At 44.3% G+C, this 21,859-nt stretch overlaps 1 protein-coding gene and 1 long non-coding RNA gene across 3 annotated transcripts in view; one reads left to right on the top strand and one right to left on the bottom strand.

The window, feature by feature from the left end:
- The window catches only part of POLQ (DNA polymerase theta), a 367,236-nt gene that overhangs the window by 71,083 nt on the left and 274,294 nt on the right, over positions 1-21,859 (bottom strand). For both annotated transcript variants that reach the window (XM_069202712.1, XM_069202711.1), the window contains exon 26: positions 3,057-3,241. In XM_069202712.1, coding sequence (XP_069058813.1) covers positions 3,057-3,241 — 185 coding nt within the window. The remainder of the gene's footprint in view (positions 1-3,056; positions 3,242-21,859) is intronic.
- LOC138248800 (uncharacterized) overlaps positions 1-21,859 on the top strand; it is a 96,565-nt gene that overhangs the window by 42,559 nt on the left and 32,147 nt on the right. The window lies entirely within an intron of this gene.

Here is a 21,859-nt window from a genome sequence, read left to right on the forward strand (position 1 = left end):
AGAACTTTAGAAACATATCAGGCAGAATATCAATTGGCCAACCTTAATAATAAATACTAAATATTGGGAAACAAATCTGGCAAACTGCTAGCCAACCTGTTAAGGGTGTGACAAGCCAAACCACTATAACTGAAGTTAAATTCTCGTATAGGCTTGTGCACACCCACGATTCAGAAAAGGCCTGATGCTTCCATAAGTTTTACTCATGCCTACGGAATAGAGCCAACAGATCCACAAGCAAGAGCTGGTTGCCTGGCGGGAGCCACATTACCTAAGTTATGCCAAGAGCATAGGGATTGCCTTAACAAACCCATACTGAGTGTCATGGCTATCTCTGACTTACACACCTTCAGGGCCGCAGGCCCAGACAGCTTTACAGCCACTTTTTATAACTGGTTTGTGTTGACTCTCCCCTTGCTCCATAGATCTCCCAGAACACTGAAAAAGAGTTTGACAGGGTAGACTGGGAATTTATGACATACACTTTGAGGACAGAGGGGATAGGGAAAGGCTGTCTGAACTGGCTGCTGTCAGGGTACTGCAGTCCCAGATTCCGGATAAGGGTTAATAGGCTTCAATCACAATGGATAAATATTACCAGAGGCATGAGGCAGTGGTGTTCACTGTCCACCTTACTCTTTGCCCTTACTCAACAGACACTGGCCCAGCGCATTTGAGCTAACCCCCACACTAAACAAATTAGATTAGCACAAAGGAAATAAAACTGACCATGTTTGCAGATGACATCTTGTTTTCAGTGAAGGACCACCTGAGCTCCCTTCCCATATGTGTTAGAGGAATTGGCAGCTTATCTGAAGTTCTTTTAATCAAGATGTCCAAATCAGAAATCTTAAACATTTAGACTCCCAAAACTGTGATTGAATGAATAATTAAGTTAACCCTGCTGCGGTGGGGGCAGAGTTAACTTAATTATCTGGGCTTGGCTTTAGCAGCCACCCAATTCATAATCAAGGAAATTATTCTACGACTTATGAGGTGGTAAGGGGGAATTGAGGCTGAACTTAATAGCTGGAAACATAAAACACTTTCCTAAGGGCCGAATAGCAGCTTACAAAAAGTCCATTCTACTTAAGATCCTCAACACTTTTCAAATACCATCCCTCCATATACCCAAAGATTATAGCAAAGATGTTCAATCAATGTGATGCTCCTTTATATGATTAGGCAACAAAGAAAGGCTCCCTAGGAGACATGCTCACATGCTCAATGTGACCACGCCATGGAGGATTGGGCGTCCCAGACCTGGCCCACTATCATGTGGCAGCCACCTACAATTTCTGATACATTTTACAAGGAGGGAGACTGAAAATAGATGGTTTATGATCCACCAGAGATCAGCTGCAGGCCCCTCTGGAAGTGCCATGGCAGCCCACGCATGGGCTAGGCAAATAAGTGCTTTTAACTATAAATGAAGATTCCCTTGGAGAAGTAAAGATAACAGCTATGACGATATTGCCCTTAATTGACATTAAAGCCATGGTTCAAATGGGGAAGTTACTTTTTACAACCTTTATCTTCCACAAGGGAGCCCATAGTAATTGTCTCTAAATTAATACCTTGAAAAGAAACACTGCAAGAATGTTGGAAATTAAGTTTAAACTCACCACGTTTGTATGCAAACAAGACAAAATTATATAGTACGGAGTACTTACTAACTGCTACCTTAATCTTCATACTAACATAATATTTTGGCATTGCCAGCATCCCATTTTGAGCACCTTAGGGAGCAGGACAGGCTAGAAATATATTGATTTGAGGAGCTCAAAAGCATCAACATGAATTTTCTCCTAAGGTTTTCATAGTTTTTACAAAAATTCCTGATCATGGTGCCAAGGAATATAATTTAGAAAGTTAAAAGCAAATTACCAGGATTTATCTGAAATCACAAGAAAGCTAGGGTCTTTCTAGGTAACTCTAACGATCCTTGGTGAATGTGGCTATGCATTCCTGAAGTTGAAAAGTATGTAAGTGGCCCAACTGGCTCTGTCTTTGGACTTGGCTGCCCTTTGTAAGGCTACACAGTGAATCCTTATATAAATTAACTCCAGCCACACTCAAGGATATCAGTGTACAGCAGAATGCAAATCTCTAAGCAATAGTCTTCTGTACAAACTGTTGTAATGTATTAGGACACTCCCATATTTGGTAACACTAACCCTTTCCCAGGCTCCCTCCTGAGTTACAATGGTGAAGACAAGAGAAGAAATGTCAACAGTGCAAACAAGAAGCTGGTCCACCAGAACTGCACAGATACCAATATGTACAAATTAAGTATACAGTATCCAGAACTCAGATTGATAAATGGGATAAAGAGATCCATGCAGCAGAACAAGTTAGGAAGCCTTAGGACATGATGTGTTCTGGTTATCCATTAAACAAGAACACCGTCATAATACATCCATCGGTTATATATAGATCCCTGCACTGTCAAATTTTATTGGTGTAATATATATTACACATCACTGGGCCAACCATAAGAGGGGCCTTAGAAAAATATGCCCAAAAATATTCCTCCCGCTTTTCATAACTTGTTATTCTCAAACTAGTAGCATCTGTTCATATTCTTTCACTAAATCTGGATATTTTATGCTTCTTACACACACACACAACTTTTTATGGCCTACCTAACATGGCTGTATACCGAGAGTACTCTTTGATCTGTCACGTTATAAATCGCAAGGACACTCCTTGAATGAAATATGCAGCTATGTGAAAATTGAATTTGTGTATTCCTCAGAACATGATCAAATAAAACGTATTAAAAAATTTGTAAAGATGCAAATTAATTTAAGGTTTATGTTGCCACTATTAACTTGGTGGGAAAGATTCAACGTCTGATGACTACGAAAGGACAGGTTCTTTTCTGGCTCAAAATTCTTAAATTAGGAAACAAAGTGACTTTTACAGAGTCATACACATCTACAGATCATTAGTATTCAAAATGACCTACCTGAAAGAGTAGTTAAATTGACCAATAGCACATCCTACCAGTAAAGTTAAGTACAAAATGAATGCCTCCACAGTTCCCATTTTACCTGTTTTGCTTGCTGTCTGACATCATCCTTCACAGCCTCTGGATCAATCATCTTCCACTCAGCTGCAATACTTTTGAAAACATCGGCCCCGCTGTTCAACACATGAATGAGCCGACGGTCTTGGGAGAGGTGGGCAAGGATTCGCAACTCCAGTTGAGAGTAGTCTGCAGCTAAAATAAGTCCACCTTCCAAAAGAAAGATAATTCTGATGAGCAATATACATGAATCTCCTTGCACAATTAATGCTGAGAGGTCATCAGACACTCAGAAATGAGAAGCAATTAGAGTCATGTACAGACCTTTCAGAAAAAAGCGGAAAAAACAAACGGTTGTAGAAGACAAGAATTTCAGAGGCCACAATCAGAACTTCAAAGTAGCTAGAGAGGTAACGAGTTCATTTCCTGAAAACAAGTTCACTACTCACAGACTGAGCATAGAACAAGGCACTTTGCTACACTCTTGGTCTGAGAAGGTCAGAGCCTAAATTGTCCCAAATTTCCAATCCCTAATCACAATAGCGACTGCAACCACATCACGGCCTAGAAGTCTTAGAGGTTTGAACTCAAAGGAAGCATTTTCAAGAAAGCTGTTTAATTAAACAATACCATGAATTCTTCCTTGGCTTCAGGTCGCCCGCCTTTGGAAGGATGGATGTTGTTTTTTTATGCGACAATTCAAACTTGTGACCTGCAGATGACTCGATGTCAACTGCAAGCTCTTAATTCACTCAGACATCATATAAGCTTATAACTCTGTCACTCAGTAAATGTAGAATGCCACAGGACACTAAACAAAAATGGATGAGACAAAACAAATTAAACTAACTCTGGTAACAAATAATGCATCTACATTCCTCTTCTCTGTTGGGAAATAAAACAAAACCAATATCATATGTTATATACAACACCACTGTGAACTCAATATTATTCTACAAGACTACCAGTTTGATATGAGGCGACACCTAGGTAATGAGTCCTCAGGGGTGTGGAATTTATTAAAATATCTACTTGTCCACGGGACAGGTTGCTTCTCAAATCTACTTGTCCTGTAAAAAGATCTACTTGTCCCTTTGGTGCCATGTAGTGTGGCGCCAAATTATAGCAGCAATCTCATTATGTAAGAGCTCTGATAATAGCCTCTCTGATTATGCCAGGGCTACTACCATAGTAGGGCTTGAATACTAGCAGTTTCAATCCCTACTGTAGCAATTTCCTTATTTTTCCACCTTTCTGCAGATCTGCATACTGGGGCTGGAGGAAGCAGTAAGCAATAGTTCCAGGGCTGGAATGCCTTTGAGTCTCCAAACCTACTAACCTGCATGTTTTAAAGATTTTCACCAGCTTCCCTCTAATATTTTCCCATAATAAGAAAGGTTGGACATTTACTCCTGACAATGGCAGAATTAGAACTTCTTCCAGGGTTGGGAAGAAAGTGGCTGGAGGGAAAATGAACTTGCAAATGCTCAAAAGATTTTCACATGAGCAAATCTACACATGCGTATTTACCCATGCTAAAATACAGTTCACAAATATTTTATAGGGGTACGACATATACCATGGGTGCACTTTTGTGACTTTCTTTAAGAATTTGGGGCCACATGTAGGTAGGTTCAGATTTGTGACCCGCAAATTGCGAGTCGCAAATCCGAATGTAGGATGGTGTCCCTGACACCATCTGTGATTCGCAAGGGCTTCGCAAATGCTCACCTCATGAATAATCATGAGGTGGGTCGCAATTTGCGACCCCCTTGCGAATGGCGGCCTCACAGGGATGGTGGCCTGCTGGAGACAGCAGACCACCATGTCTGTGACTGCTTTTTTTTTTTTTGTAATGCAGCCCGTTTTCCTTAAAGGAAAATGAGATGCATTACAAAAACGAAAAATGAAACGTTTTCGTTTCATTTTTTCAGAGCAGGCAGTGGTCCGCAGGACCACTGCCTGCTCTGCAAAAATGTTTACAGTGACATTCACAATGGGGAAGGGGTCCCAGAGGGACCCCTTCCCTTTTGTGAAAGTGTTAGCACCCATTTGAAATGGGTGCAAACTGAGATTGGTTTGCGCCCGCATTCGCAAAACAATCCTACATTGCACTGCGAGTCGCAATTAGGAAGGGAACACCCCTTCCTAATTGCGAGTCACAAACCCGTTTTGCGATTCGGTAACCAGGTTACCGAATCGCAAAACTGGGTTTGTGCATCGCAATGTGCTTTTTGCACGTCGCAAACAGCGAAAGTCCCTGTTTGCGACATGCAAAAAGCTACCTACATGTGGGTCTTGGTCCCTAATTAGGTCTGGTGCTAACAAAGACATTTTGTTTTTATTAAACTTCTATTTCTCTCTCTTTCGGCTGGCTTTACTGTGAGTGATCGCATTCTTCTCTTCCACAAGGAGCATATTGGCACACAAAGTAGTTTTGTTCAGTGTCAGGAACTACAGTGGCAATCAGTGACGTAATGAAACTGGAGGGTGCCCCTTTGCAAAGAACATGGAGGGGCCCCCTCTCCAGACTCACTCAGGGCAGGTGCTGTGCTGAAGGGGCCCCCTGGAGGGCGGCTGCGGGGCCTTTGTTATGCCACTGGTGGCAACATGTGCTTTTAGAGTTCAAAAACGTTTTGGTTTTTTTTTGCCAGTGTTTGTTACAATGTTGAGGACCTGGTAGCTCTCACAACAATAAAGTGTTACAAAAGCCATGTCAAAACAAGACACGCATTGATGAAAGTAAAAGACTTATAAAAATATGTCAGATCAGTTGGCTTTGTCAGTGTTTGTTTATTTTCATGCTTCCCATAATCGTGTTGAAAATGGTTACACTGATTTTCCATTAGAAATATTTTTGGGAAATACTAGCATGCATCAAAACATTTTACTAAATGACACTTCATTTGCATATAATCAGAGAGCATTCTGGGAGCATTTTACTTAGCCTCATAGCCTAAACTTTTCAAACATGTGTATACACGTTTTTTTTTTTTTTGTACTGGAACCAACGTCAGTAGTGAAGTGTGACATTAAAACATTTATTTACAGCACTCACCCTAATAATGAAGGTTTTCAAATAATGAACCATAAATACAAGTTCGAACAGCATCTCTTGGAAACACATTACCTCAACTGCAGAGAGTCCACTCTCTGTAAACAGGCAGCCAAAGGGTTTGTGCTGCAGAGGGTTGGGTCTACTTGTCCCAAGGACAAAGTAAACATAAAATCTTGTTGCCCTTGACCCCAAACAAGATGTCCCGATTCCACATCCCTGCAGTCTATAGCCTAACATTGGAGAAGATCTCCTAACCATTCTAGATAAGGAAAAATCATTGACCCAAATAGACCTCTCTGACAGAGGATTACACCATACTTCATTGGTCCACTACTTTCTGTTCCTTAACAGGTGTCCAGTGGTTGAGAAAATGGATCCAGACATTGAAATTCCAAATGTTTAAGGAGGTGATCCAGATCAACCTCAATGTATAATAAAGACTCAAGTCTACTCACATTTAACCATCTCCTACGAGATAGTCTCCATATTCGAGATTATCCACTTTCCGTACTACATACGATAGGCTATCTTTGAAAAAACTAGAACCTGTTCTATTAATCTATGTTTTCAGCTAGAAAAATACGTGAAGCATGGATAATTTCAACACAGCCAAGAAAAGACAGATGGCTCATATAATAACAGCCCTAGCCATGGGCAAAAAGGACCATTAAAAGTTATACATGCGCTCTTTTGGGTGGGAGATATACGTCAACAAATCCAAATTATCCCAAACAATGAGTCAAAATAGATCACTGAGCCCTCTAAAATTGGATCATATATGACATACATAGTCAATAACTCCCAACCAACAAAACTACCCTCAAAACCCCTCTGCCAGGCAAAAAAGCAGACTTGTCTCCAATGCCTGTCTCCTTATGGAAATCATGTCACTATAATCCCCCCCCAAATCAAAATGTACCAGTTATCTCTGCACATGAAGCCTCCAAGTTGAGGTTAGGTATTTCAATCTGGAATTTTAAAACTCTGAAAGTAGACTTCAAAATGACAATTTAAAGTTGAATTGTAGCATTTATGCAGGCCTTCATACACCCTCAAAGGCCTGAAGTGCTTCGATTTGCATTCTTAAATGCCCTATTAAGTCAATGGTTGAAAAAGGTGTTGGCTGTAGTTTGAGATATATAGACTGTGCTTAATTTGTGATAGAGTAAGTGCCAGGGCATAAAGTTTTCCTGACAAGCCAGATGCTGCCGAAGGTCAGATGATCCAAATACCAAGGATATCTAGTCTTGGTTTAAACTCATGCCCTTTCACCCACCATCACACATTCCAGGTCCCTTTATTTCATTCTGGCACATTTCTAAAATTCTTGCTTTCTTCCTTTATCACAACTGTCCTGTCTTTCTCTCCCTCTTCCTAGCCCCCCTTTTCTGCCTTTGTCTCTCACGTTCAGGATGAAAGTCTGATGAATCTGAGGTGGCATGGTGGGCAAAATAATGGGCTGGAATTCTACCATGAGTGATTGCAAGTGGTTAGACTATTTGCATGTATTCCTCTTATCACCTTTTGTGTGGTTGATGACCAAAAGTAAGACAGAAGAAAATTCAATTCCACACTGATTAAAGTATAGAGCCTTCAAGCTAAGTGAGAAATTGGATTTTCCATTTATTAAAAAAAGGGATACACTTCTGTGGAAGCAGGCAGGCTTTTTGGTGAGTTGGGCCAAGCAGACGGGGCAGGCTATAGTGAGCTTCTAAATACTTAGCTTTTTGTGCTATTGAAATAGTGGCTCAATTCCCTCCCTGTACCACACAGTACATCCCACAAGTCTGATGAGTGGAAAGGTTTGGAGATAAAAGTATTCAATCCATTTTGACCTCCATCAGTCACAGACTTGCATACCGCCAAAGGAGAGAATTGCCGGATGAAAGTAGATAAACACATACTAGAGCTGATCAAGCGAGAACTTGGGGCCTAAAGTATGAAGCCTTTTTGCAGTTGCAAAGGGTCCAATCACAGAATTGGGTTGCTTGCGACTGCAAAAATAAACAAACACAAATGATGGATGGAATGCTGAACCAGTCAAACATTCACAGATCTGGGTTTAATCCATCAATTTGTTTTGCTCACCATGCCACCCCAGTTTGGACCCAGTCATATGCAAATCATTCCAGCCCGAACTGCCATGCTGATGAGGGAAGATACCACGAAACCGGTCCCAGGATGCTCGTTTCTGGTCCAGGGAGGACCTGGCCTGCCAGTTCAGTCTGGACTGGACTGTTCCCCTGGGGAACAGGGTCAAGACTGATTTGCCTATGGCTGGGTCCAAACTGGAATGGCAAGGCAAGCAAAAAGATTATTTGCCAGATCTTTGACTGGGGGTCAATGTTTGATCAGTTCTGCATTCCGTCCTACATCTGTTTTTTTTGCACGTGACTGCAAAGAGCCCTTTTCAAATGTACAAAACTAAATTGTGATTCAGTAACATGTTACAGAATTGCAATTTAGGCCTGCAATTAAATACCGATTTGGTATTTGGAACGAGTGCGTTTAGGGCGTTCCTTCCGAATACTGAATTAGATTGGTAGGTTGTAATGTTTTGTTGTCAAATTCTGTTTGCAAAAGATTCATCTTTTACCATCTCGTCAAAGATGGTGGTAAGTCATTTGTAAACAGGAAGGAGTCTTCAAGTGATCTCCCACCACCATTTGTGAAAGTTGCCCAAAACATATTTTAGGAGCAGGGAGTGGTCCATGGACCACTGCCTACATTAAAAAAATTAAACTTACACTTTTTATGTTTTCCCTGAAACACATCAAAACGGGGTGCATTTCTAAAAAGAAAACAATGGGTGTAGTTGAAAGCAACGATAGACATGGTGGTCTGCTGAACCTGCAGCCCACCATCACTGTGATGACTGTGATATCTAGAGGGTCACAATTTATGACTACCTCCTTAATATCTATGAGGTAGGTAGAACTGCAACCCACTACGAATCAGTAATTTGTGAACCGATTTATCAGTGTATAGGTCGGTTCGCAAATTACCAAACTGGTCGCAAAAATACTGGCCGCAAATTGCCACCAGTATTTTGCAACCAGTTTTTAGTACATTTGTCCTCCTGGACCACACTCCGTTGCAAAATTAAACACAACTTACAAACAACTTGTACATTCAACATACGACCATACATTTCCAAAACGTTTTCTGGCTGGTTCTTAAGATTTTCTACAGTGACATCTAGAAACATCTTCTAACATGGAAGTTTGGCTGACTTCTCTCTCCAGAGGAGGCTGGGAAACTGGGGACAAACCTTTCAAACTTGCACAGTGATTGATTGTGCGTGTTTTGTGTGAATAGTAATTAGGCTGTGAAAGCAACAGATTTTGGAAGACAGTAGTAGTCTCTCCTCTTCATTCCCTCTAGCACAGTTTTTTCCATTCGCCTGGCAGCTGACAGCCCAGTGGGTAAAACACAATAAAACACACACCGAAACTCATCAGGAATATGCAAGGAGAATTAAAAGAATAAACATAGAAAAAAATGTCACCACGCATATCCTTCCAATGAAAAATAAGTAAATAAAAAATAGACACAGCCATGGTCAGCCATCTGGAATTGTCCTATGTATAGTGCATCATTGCTTTAAAGTTCCAACACAGCCGCCAAGACTAGAAGCACCATTTTGGCCCTCTTCTAACTACAAAACAATGATGCACAATGGAAAATACCATTCCAAGATGGCCACATTGTTTACAAGCAGTAGCTGCATGGGATGTGGAGCACTGCAGATGAAAACTGCAGCAGAGTGGGCCAGTAGCACTGTCTATGGAGCTGCTGGTCAAATTAAAAAAGGGGAGTAAAGAAATAAAAGTTGACGTATAACAAGGACAATTAAAGAAAGATACACCAGACCTGGCGCTACACTACCCTAATTTCCAGGTGGTTGTGAAACTGTGATCAAGCGCAACTCGTCACTCCTATGGCTGAAAAGACCTGATCCACTGTCTAATGGTATGTGCTATCATGGGTGCAGGCAGAATAAGAACAACATACGATAAAAACCAGTGACTTAGGAGATCTGACCCAAATGACCTCCAAATATATTTAAGTGTGAATTTATTTCTTTATGAATTGTCTTTATCACAGGATCTTGGCAGACAACTAGCGCTGTCATGCCAGACTGAAAAAGTACTTTAATACACACATAGCTAAATATTACGCATATAATTATAAACACTCCTCCTAAGAATGTCTAGCAACAATGCAAACCTTCTACCCCCCCCCAAGGTGTGTAAGAAGGGGTAATCACCACCAAAACCCCTGCCAACGACGGAAATCTGTGAGATCATTACAGTGTAAAAACAATCCATTCTTAAAGGCCTACTGGCTTTAACTTATTTCACTGTACATGTCAGTCTTATAGCTTTTGTTGAAACTTTTCGTAATAAAACGACCAGACCCATGACATCTGACATCATTTTCCCAATTAATCAACCAGGCCTATTGCGTTTTATCATTGGCTTGTTACCAGAACTATACAAGACCAAGCACAAATAAAGATGGCTTTAAATGCGGTATTTATTTATCTTGTCACATTTGCTGTGCTTTAAAGACAGAGGTCAAATGTCAGCCTAAGTCTGCTGCTTATTCACTAACACGAGGCTGGTCTTCACAAACTCCTTTCACTTCGCAGTCAGAGAAAGAAAAATAAGGAGAACTGAGTGACAATCTTGCTGGGGTACATGAAGTGTGAAAGGAAAGACTGTAGGATGTCATTTTAGGTAACACACAGTAAAATGTAAATACCTGTAAATTAACTCTACACAATCAGCAGTTAAGAAAGCAAAAATGAAGCACATTCTTCAAAATTCTGAAGTGTGATGGAAACAATTTGAATAGAACCAGAACAAATCAAGACACTCTACTTCGTGATGCAGAAACAATGTTCACTGAAACCCTTTTCCCCACATTATCATTTGCACGCAATATTAGTTTTGTCAGCAAAACTGTATGTCTGTGCAAAGTCAGTGGCCATTTCAATGGAAAATGTGCTGTCTGTGAATGACAGTGCGCTATCGCACGATGCTTTAGTTAGAGTAACAAAACGCCTACCTAACGTCCAATAAAGTTGGGTGGGTCATGAAAGTTTGTCGTACTAAAAAGTATGTTGTGGTTCTAAAATGTCTGGGAAGCTCTGGTCCAAAGCCTTTAACACAGTGTAATAACAACCAATTCTTAAAGACCTATTGGTTTTAACATATGCTTCTCACAATAAATGTCAAGTCTACTGCATCTGTTGTGACGTTTCATGATAAACAAGACCGAAGAAATTAGTTACTTATCTGTAACTCCAATTATCCAATTAGCCGGCGTTGGTATCTTAAGTATTTACATGCTTGAATAATATTCCATCAGGATGGGAAGTAATTCCCTATAGTCTAAAATATCAATAAACAATGTTGGCTACTTCCAAAAATATGGAAGTAGATGGTGAGGCTGTCTACAGAATGGGGAAAATTAATTGCCTTTGTACTAGACTCAAAAATGCTTCCACTTGGTGTTAGATATGTTTGTCGTAACTAGTGCCTGTACCAGAATGCTTCTACATTCCATTGGCAGATCCCAGTGACTAAACTCTAAGTGGTCAGGTACCATGCTATCAGGCTAAGCGACTTGAAGTTGTGATGGAGTATCACGCTGTTGTGTCTGGGGAGGAGCTTGGAGTGCAGCTTCAGTGGTATCGCCAGACATGCGGACAGCTGGAGGAGTCCACTGTACCAGCAGTGGCATGGCTATTGCAGAAAATAAAAATCAGGGAAAGAGATCCACCTTGACATTCCTCAGAACCCTGGAGCTCATCGGAAATGTTGGTAGGCTATATGCAAAGATAGTGGATCATTTCATAAAAATGCATTGGCAATTGCTCATGGTTGCCAAAATCTCCTGCAGTAGCAATGGCATGTCCTGTTGTTGTGGACGGCAAACAAATCTAGTGAGGGTGACCCCACTTTTGGAAGATGCAGCAGACTTGTTCCTGGTAAAAGTTCATACTCGCGGTCGCCTGACAGTGTTCCACTGAGCACATCTGCTTGATCGTTGAGGCTCCCTGGGAGATGTTCCACAGCGATATCAACTTGGTGAGAAATGTCCCAGTACCATAGCTGCTGCACCTCTTCTAAGAGGCTAGGACCTTGTTTCCCCTTGCTTGGCAATGTAATACATTGATGTTTTATTGCCTGCTCTGATGAAGACTACTTAAACTGCCATTCTTGGCAAGAACACTTGCAGGCCCAGAATATGGCCCGAAGCTCCAGGACACTGATATGAAGCATTCTCTCTGGGTCTGACCAGGGACCTCTGATCAACACCTCTTGCATGTGAGCTGCCCAGCCGCCTATGGGCACATCCGCTTTGAGCAGCGCTCTCTCTGTCCGATGTATAATGGAAAGATAGGCCTACATTGAGATTTGCAGGGAATCACCACATTAGCAGCTCCTGCTTAAGCAGTCTTATAAGTTGGACCATGTCCTTCTATTAGCCGTCTATTTGTTTCCACTGATTGTCCAGCTCCTTTTCAGTGGGTCTCATTTGGAGCCTGCAAATGGGTATAAAGCCTAGGCAGGAGGACATCAGGACAGGCAGAGACGTGACCTACCTGACCATGACTGATTTTCTAGTGCAGAAGACCTCTGGCAGGATTTGAAGCTTTCTCACTCAGCCATCTGAGAGAAAAGCCTCTCCCAATTGCATGTCTGGAATCTCTCCCTAGAAGTTTCAGCTTTGGTTCTGTAAAGATTTTTTTATGTTTAGTGTCAGTCCCAATTTGTGTAACAGATTGCTGCAGGTGGTTGTACCAGATTTTGTCTTTTCCCTTGATGGAGCCTTGACGAGGCACTCATCGAAGTACTGGTACACTTGGTGGCCATGTCATCTGAGGAAGGCAGCAGCTGGTGCTAGACATTGGTGAACATCGGAGGTGATGATTTGGGGCCAAATTGAAGCATGTTGAATTGGCAGTGCTGCCCTACCACTGGAGGTATAGCCTGTGCTTCTCGTGTATATGCATATGAAAATAAACAACTTGAAGATCCAGGGAGGTCAGGTAAATCTCCTTCTTGGAACATCATGGCAGCTTCCTAAAGCATAACTAACTGTTACGAAAATAACTTGTTCAGTTTCAGAGGTTTAGAATCAGACTTCACTGACCAGTTTTCTTCTTTATCAAAAAGAATCTGGAGTAAAGTCCCTGGGTTCTCTGGGATCGCGGGACAGTCTCTATCGCTCCCTTGAAGAGGAAGAGAACTTCCTCTTGTAGCTCCCTCATGTGAAGATGATGTTCTTTCTTAGGCAAGCAGACAGGTGGTTTCTGTACAAACTACAATGTATGTCCTGAGTGTACAATCTGCTGCACCCTTCGATCTATTGGGAATTCCCCCAACCTGCTGAGATTAGGACCGTAGGGGGGTAGGCTAGTGGGGGAAGTCAAACTTTCTTTTGTTTATATTTGGAGTGCATTTGCAAGGCATTCCTCTTCTGTCTGGATGATATGCAATATCCTTGCTTTTGGATGTCTGGTTTGTTGTGGAGGGTAATATGGTCCGGCTGGACCCCCCTCCATACTGATTGAAAGCTCACCTGTAAGCCTGGGATCTACTTGAGCCACAGAAAGTTTCTGAGACTGGATGTCAATACTATAGAGCTGCTAGTGATTTTGGTGTATCCATATCGGTCTTAATGTTCAGCAGGACATCAATTATAAGTTTTCCAAAACGGATGAGATTGTCAAAGTGCATACTGAGATTTTTGCAGGACAAAAAGCTGCAGACATCAAGCATCCTACTGTTTTAACACCACTGCTCATCCCAGTTGATGCAAGCCTGCATTAGAAAAGTCAATTGCTGCACCGGTGACTTGTGCAGAGATTATTGCTTCTTCCGTGACCATCACCCTTCCAGTTTCCTCCTTCTCCTCTGCAATGAGGTCTAATAGTGGCGAGACGTACCATAACAACACAATAGGATGATGGACGGAGTGCTGAAACTTTTTAAACACTCACCCCCAGTCACAGATCTGGGTTGAATCCATCGTTCTTGTGCTCAAATGCCACCCCAGTTTGGACCCAGCCATAGGGAAATCAGCCTTGACCCTGCTCTCCATGGGAACAGTCCAGCCCAACCTGCCAGGCCAGGTCCCCCCTGGACCAGAAACAAGCATCCTGGGACCGGTTTTGAGGTATCATCCCTCATCAGCCAGGCTAGCTTGAATCCAGTGGAACAGTGAGCAAGGGACCCACATCTGGGCATACCTTGCCACTTAGGGCAAACATAGCCACACAACAAGATAACAGACGGAGTGGTGAAACTTTTCAAACACTCACCCCGTCACAGGTTTGGGTTGAATCCATTGTTCTTTTGCTTTGCTACGATACTAGCTCAATATTGCTAACGCAGTGTCAGCTTGGATTCATGTTGTCGTCATTGACCTAACTCTTCAGCTCAAATTACCAATTGGACAGCCTTCTTTGTCCAGAAGGGCTGATGTTGGCATGATCAGGTTCTGGAATCTGAGTTAGGGTGCTAACATTATAAAAGAGTCTGTTTCGGGTGACCCGTAAGACAGGAAGGGGTTGAATCCAGGGCCCTGAACCTTTTCTCCAGATATGAAAACACTGTTTGAACCAGCATCTGTGTTATCATAAATTTTAGGCCGTCAGACCAGATGTAGTACAACATGCTTATGGATCGTGTAGATTTGTGTCGTTGAAGAAAGCCCTTCTGCTCTCCTGAACGCATTGAGAGATTGAACTTTTTTAGCAGGTTTGTTCATTAAATCATGAAACTCGGCTATACTGTCTGTAGAGGAATCTGGTTGGTAGGCAATTTATCGCCTTCCTTGGGTAAGATGTAGTCATCTCATTCCTGATCATCTCCATGATCTCCCTGTGAGAGTTCACCTTCTTCCTCCAAATATGAATACACAGAATCTGAGTAGTCTTCTTCACAAGTCTTTAGGAGTTAGCAGAACCAGTGGCTGTTTGACAATTCCAGGTTGAGTGTTTACTGGTGGTGGTGGAGATATAGGCAGGGCCACAAGAATTATGCAGCAGGAGTGGGCCAAATTATGCAGCAGGGTTGAGTAAATTATGCAGCAAACAGCCAAATTATGCAGCATAATGTGGCACATGTTGTAATAGTATTTTTTCATTATTTTGTTATTTGTAAACTTGCTAACATTTTCTGGGCATTAGGGGCACCTCATTAGTACTAGTTCAACACCCAAGTATAGCCGTAAGCAACAGAAAGGTGACCAGTCCAGCTTTGCAAAGGGCCTTCCACTGCACTGCAACACATGTTGCTGCATCTTTAGTAACTTCTGAACCGTTTGAGCAAGAAACACATTTTTTTTGGTTAAAATCTGCAGATTATGCAGCAGATGATGGATTATGTGTCAAATGCGGCACATCTATAACTATGCGAAAATCACCACAGCCGCACCATCGCATACTTTTAGTGGCTCTGGATATAGGTGGCAGAGGTAGAAAAGGTACAGTGGGTACTAAGGGTGTGGCAGGTGTAGGTATCCCTGTAGGTCGCAAAGAAAGTAAGCTTTGAAAAGTGTGTTGACAAAAATGAGGCAGGCACCTGAATAACCTCTGGGTGTGAACCAAAACAAGGAGGTCCAAAAAAAGTGAAGAGTTGTCAACTGAGAAGATCTGGGGCTGATACTTGTAGTCCTGATAATTTTCCACTTGATCTAGGGCTTAGTCCTTTAACTCTGGGACGTGTCTGGTCACTGAGTGGTTAGAGTAGAGCTTTCTTTGGAGACTTCCTTGCAAACAACATGCAATAGAAATCTGAGCTATGGAGGCCTCTAGCGGGAGTAGGACAGCTAGCACTTCCCCCTCATTGGCTGAAGTTCAAATTGTTTCAAATGAAGTGGATGTGCTACTAAACAATTACAGTTGTTCACATCTACAGCCATTTTAACACTCTTTAGTGGTATTTAAGGTGACCAGGATTCACTGCCTGGCAACGGGGAGTGATTGAAGCATGTGAATTTATGAAAGATCCAATGCTGGAAAACTAGGAGAAAACGATGAGGTTTACAGTCTTGATTCATGCCTTGCCACATTCAATTAACAAGTTACTTACCTCCGTTAACAATTTGTCTGGTAGAGACGTATTCTAGTTGCAGATTCCTTACCTTAGAATTTTCCCCAGGTGCCAGACTGGATCCGGAGATTTTTCTTCGAGCAGTACCCTTGCGCGTCGTTAGGTGGCGTCAGTCGACTCTGCCAGCATCATTGGGGTCATGGTCACAGTGATGACGTTGGGAGTCGTATATATACACCGCCTCGGAGCGTTGATATCAGTTTCTTTTCACGACTTTCCACACCAAAGCGCAGAGCCATGAAAAACACTGAAAATGGTGCGCAGAGCTGAATGGGGAGTCCGTGTCCCTAGAAATCAGTTCGCAAGCAGGGAGGGTGGGTGGGTGGGAAGGGTATCGGTAAGGAATATGCAGCTAGAATATGTCTCTACCAGATCATTTGTTACCAAAGGTAAGTAACTTGTTCATCTGATAGAGCCTTCTAGTTGCAGATTCCTTACCTTAGAATAGATACCCAAGCAATGCCATCCTCAGTGGTGGAATGCAAACCAAGATCATACTGGAAAGTCCTGCAGGACCAAACAACCAAAGTAGCCGTCCCTGCAGACCTAACTGTCCAGGCAGTAATGTTTAGTAAACATGTGCAGGGAATCGCACATTGCTGCCTAGCAGATATCCAGAACAGGAACTCTGCTTGCAAACTCTGTGGTAGCAGCAGTTGCTCTAGTGGAATGAGCATCCAAGCCCTCAGGTGGTTGCATCGTGAGATGGTATGCTTTTGCACCGCCTTACCTTTCTTCGCACCCACATATCCAACAGAGTTGATCGTCCACCCAGAAATCTTTTGTACGATTGAGGTAGAACGCTAACGCTCTTTTTGGATCCAGGCAGTGGACTCTCACCTCTTCATGAGAAGGACGTGGAGGTGCGTAAAACATAGGCAAAGTGATAGACTGGCCTACATAAAAAAGGTGTAACTACTTTGGGAAGAAATTAGGCCCTAGTGCGTAATACCACTTTGTCAGGGTGCACAGACAAAAACAGGGGCTTTGAAGAAAGAGCCAGATGCTCACTTCACCCTGTGAGCAGAGGTGATGGAAACAAGAAAAATTGAATGTAAGAAAATTTGAATGTTCTTGAGCCATAAGGGACAATTGTGTAACGGCTCAAAAGGAGCACATATCAAGTAAGTAAGGACAAGATTGAGGTCCCACTGAGGCATGGTAAATGGAGTGGTTGATCAGGCAATCTAAGAAAGTTTGAGATAGCCGATAAGTAACCCTAAAGGGTGCCCAAAGCAGAACTCTGCTGGGTCAAAGAAAGAATAAACAAAAGAACCTCCGATAGAGGCGCAGAGAGGGGATCAACAGACTTGTTGGTACACCATGTCACAAATTTATGCCACCAAAAGGTTGTATACCGTTTTGGTGGAGGGACGCCTGGCTGCCAAGATAACGTCACAGACTTCAGGTGGAAGGCCAAAAGCTGTCAATTGCCGCCGCTCAATCTCCATGCATGAATGCGAAGATTAGACAGGTTCGGGTGGTGAACCGTCCCCTGATGCTGCGACAGAAGATCCTCCTGAAGGGGCAGTCGGTGGCCATGCTCAGTAGCTCTGGATACCATACGCTCCGTACCCAGTCTGGAGGCACCAAGATTACTTGGGCCTGGTCGTTCCTGAAAGGCGGAAAGGAGGCTGGAGTTCTACTCGAGACGAAAAGTGTCATCAAGCGAGTGCTGCCTTGGAAACTCCAGTGCATAAAACAGCTGACATTGTATGTTCTCTACGGAGGCGAACAGATCTAACCAAGGCTCTCAAAGGAGCAAAAGGTGCTGAAAGAGACCTTGTGCCACCTCCGGATAGAGACACCATTCGTGACTGGCTATGCATCAACGGCTTAGTTTGTCTACTCTGGCGTTCAGAGAGCCCGCCAAATATTGAACAACCAGAGAAATGCCCTAATGTGCCAGCCTTGTCCAGAGGCGCAGAGCCTCCTGACAAAGGGTCCAGGACCCCACTCCTCCCTGTTTGTTGCAGTACCACATGGTGGTTGTGTTGACCGTGAACACCTGCACCACTTTCCCTTTGAGAGAGGGAAGGAATGCTTTCAAAGCAAGTCTGATCGCCCGGAGCTCCAAAAGACTGATGTGGAGTCCAGACTCTGCTGAAGACCAGAGACCTCTGATCTTTGCCTCTCCTGAGTGATGCGTCTGACACTCCTAACAGATCTGGCTAGGGAAGGGAGAGGGATCTGTCGTTGATCTAATCCTGATTTGAAAGCCACCACTGCAGGTCTTTCGCAGTCTCCTTCTAGATCTCCACCATGTCGGAGAGATTTCTGTGATGCTGCGCATACTGGAACTTTAGGTCACACTGCAGAGCCTACATTTGCCATTTGGCATGTGTCACTAGCAGGATGCAGGAGGCCATGATGCCTAGCAGCCTCAGAGTCATTCTCATCGAAACCCAGGATAGAGGCTGAAAGATCAGAATCACAGTCTGAATATCCTGGACTCGCTTTTCGGGAGGATAGGCACAGCTCAGATGAAAGGGAGAATCTAAGAGGGAGTCAGGTGTGACTTCGGCACGTTGATAGTGAACCCAAGCGTCTGCAGGGGGTTCGCTGTAGTCTGAAGGTGGGAGATGACTTTCTGGGGCGTATTCGCCTTCAGCAGCCAGTCGTCGAGGTAGGGGAAAACTGAAACCCCCAACCTGCACAGATGAGCTGCAACCACGTCATCACTTTCATGAACACCCGAGGGGCGCTGGTAAGGCCAAAGGAAAGCATGGTAAATTGAAAGTGCTCGTGACCTCCCACAAATCATAGGTAAGGTCTGTGGGCAGGCAAGACGGGTATATGGAAATAAGCATCCTGCACATCTAACACTACTATCCAGTCTCCTGGGTCCAAGGCAGACAGGGCCTGAGCCAAGGTGAGCATTTTGAACTTCTCCTTTTTGAGGAAGAGATTGAGGGCCGGAAGGTCGAGGATAGGAAGTAAGCCCTTGTCCTTTTTGGACACCAGAAAGTCGCAGGACCTTCTCTATGGCACCCTTGGTCAAGAGAGCCGCGACTTCCTCACGGAGAAGTGCCAGATGATCCTCCAGTAGTCAGCCCTAGGATGGAGGCATGCCCAGAGGGGCAGTCTTGAAGGGAAGGGAGTAATAGCCCCTTCGGACGATTTGCAAAACCTACCTGTCCGTAGTGATGGATTCCCAGTGGAGCAGGTGATGGCAAATCCTGCCACCAACTGGTCTGGAGTGTGGGGGGACAGACTAGGAAGGCTTGGAGGCTGCATCAGGGGCAGGGGTGGACTGGGCAGACCTCTGGTTCCCTATCCCATGAGCTCATGGGATTCCGCGTCCCAGGCCATGCAGCAGCTGAACAGCATGGGCGGCACAGTGGCTGGTAAAGGGACACGACAGGGAGCCCCTTCCGTGGCCACGAAAGGCGGGCTGTTGGGGACGAGAGGTACTCGAAAGGCCGAGGGACCGAGCTATAGCCCGGGAGTCCTTGAACCTCTCAAATGCCACGTTCGCTAAGTCTCCAAAGAGACAGGTGCCATCAAAAGGCATGTCCATAAGGGTCTGTTGAACATCACCTGAGAAATCAGATGTCCTCAACCAGGCATGGTGCCTCAAGGCCACCGTCGACGCAACCGATCTACCCAGAGAGTCAGTTGTGTCCAGCCCACATCGAATAGTGAACTGCGCCGCGTCTCTTCCATTAGCAACTGCTTGGGAGATGATAGTCCGGGCCTCCTCCAGTATCTGCGGCAAGACATGCGCGACCGTATCCCACAACGAGTGAGTATAACAACCCAAAAGGCATGCGGTGTTCACTGACTGCAACGCCAGACTGGAGGAAGAAAACATCATCTTCCCAAGTTGGTCCAGTCTCTTTGATTCCCGACCCAGAGGTAAGGAATGGAATGCGCCGGATGAAGAGGATGTCTGGATAACAAGGCTCTCAGGCGTGGGGTGTTGGTACAGGAATTTAGGATCATTCGGGGCAGGCCGATGGCGCGAGCAATCCTCCTGTTCACAGGAGCCCCTGTGCTGGATCTGGACCAAGTACCCAGAAAGTCATCAGTGAGGGCTTCATTGAAAGAAAGAAAAGGCTCAGATGTGAAAGCCCCTCGTGAAGCACCTCAGCCAGGAGATTAGACCTGACTTCAACAGTAGGCAGCTTGAGTCCAAGGACCTCAGCTGCCTTACTGACCACCGTAGAATAAGTGGCTCCCTCCACCATAGCCACAGTAGTAGAAGAAAGCATGCCAGCGTCTGGCAAGTATCTAGACCTCTAGCGTTGCCCAATTCTTGTGGCCTGTCCATAAATGGGTCATTCTGGTATTCATAAGGATCCAGGGACCCCTCCAATCCTTCCCCATATTCATACCCATAAGAATAAGGGTCTGAATCCAACCTGGGGTGAAGAGACCACATCAGAGGCGAGGGCGGTGTCGAACCGACGCTGCTCCAACTCCGAGTTGTCGGGGATTACGATAGGGTCGACGTCAATCGTGGGCACAACAGATGTCAGGAGCTTCAACGGCCAAACCGGCACCAGGGAAGGTCTCGAAGGTACGACCGGCATCGGTACGGATCCGGTAGCGGATCCAGGTTGGACCTCGTTGGCCGGGGCCAGAGCCGCCAACTCGTAACCCAAAGGGCCTCCAGCCAAACCCCCAGGGCCCAAAGGGGCCGAAGAGGGGTCAGACTGCAGAAAAATGAGGTGCATAGCCTCAGAATTCTTTCAATTGGGCAACAGTCACTCCAGCTCCCGGAAAGTCGGGGAGGCGCAGAGCAGACCTAGAGGTAGGCTCCAAGGACGGAGGCCTAGAGCGTCAACGCTCCTCCCACGTTGCATCAGCCGAGTGACAGGGTGAAGTCGAAGGATGCCTAGCCTTCTTTGACTTCTTCTTCCCTTAGTGACCTGACGTGGAGGACGATGAGTGGTGGTGACTCCGCGAGCTGTCTCCAGACCCTCCTCTCGAGCGAGACTGGGAACAATGCAGATTCGAGCGCCGGGCCGCCATAAGCTTGAGGAAGTGCTCCCTCTAGGCCTTCGGGTGCATGGCCTGGCACTCGGCGCACGACTTTGGGTCATGCTCCAGGCACCACAAACAGACCCGGTGCGGATCCGTCACTGACATCATGCAATGAGACAGGCCTCGCAAGGCTTGAAACCGGTCTTCGGGGACATCCAAGACGCACACAAAAAATTCACCCAAAAAACTCAACATAAGTGTCTAAGTAGGTCAAAACTGACCTAGGGTAGCTCTCTCCGGATCAGCGAATGTCACAGAAAGAAAAGAACTGACGTCACCACGCTGAGGCTGACTCAATATGACGTCATCACAGTGACCTCGATGCCAACGACGGTAAGGTCGCACAAGGGTACTGCTCGAAGAAAAACCTCTGGATCCAGTCTGACGCCTAGGGGAAATTTAAAGGTAAGGAATCTGCAACTAAAAGTCTCTATCAGATATCTCAGGTCAGTATTAAGCATAATCTATGCAATCAAACATTCTTATTCAGTGGAAGCACACACCTTCTACCCAATCAAAGTCTGTAGTCAAGATAATCAACATATGGGCGGAAATATAACCCATCAACAGTGCTTCTTCAAGCTTTTTTTCTGTTGATCACTTAAGGTAACAAACAACTGCAAAATCAAGCCATACTTAAAAATGTGA

Source organism: Pleurodeles waltl, chromosome 8 (genome assembly GCF_031143425.1).
Source record: "Pleurodeles waltl isolate 20211129_DDA chromosome 8, aPleWal1.hap1.20221129, whole genome shotgun sequence".
Taxonomy (NCBI): Eukaryota; Metazoa; Chordata; class Amphibia; order Caudata; family Salamandridae; genus Pleurodeles; species Pleurodeles waltl.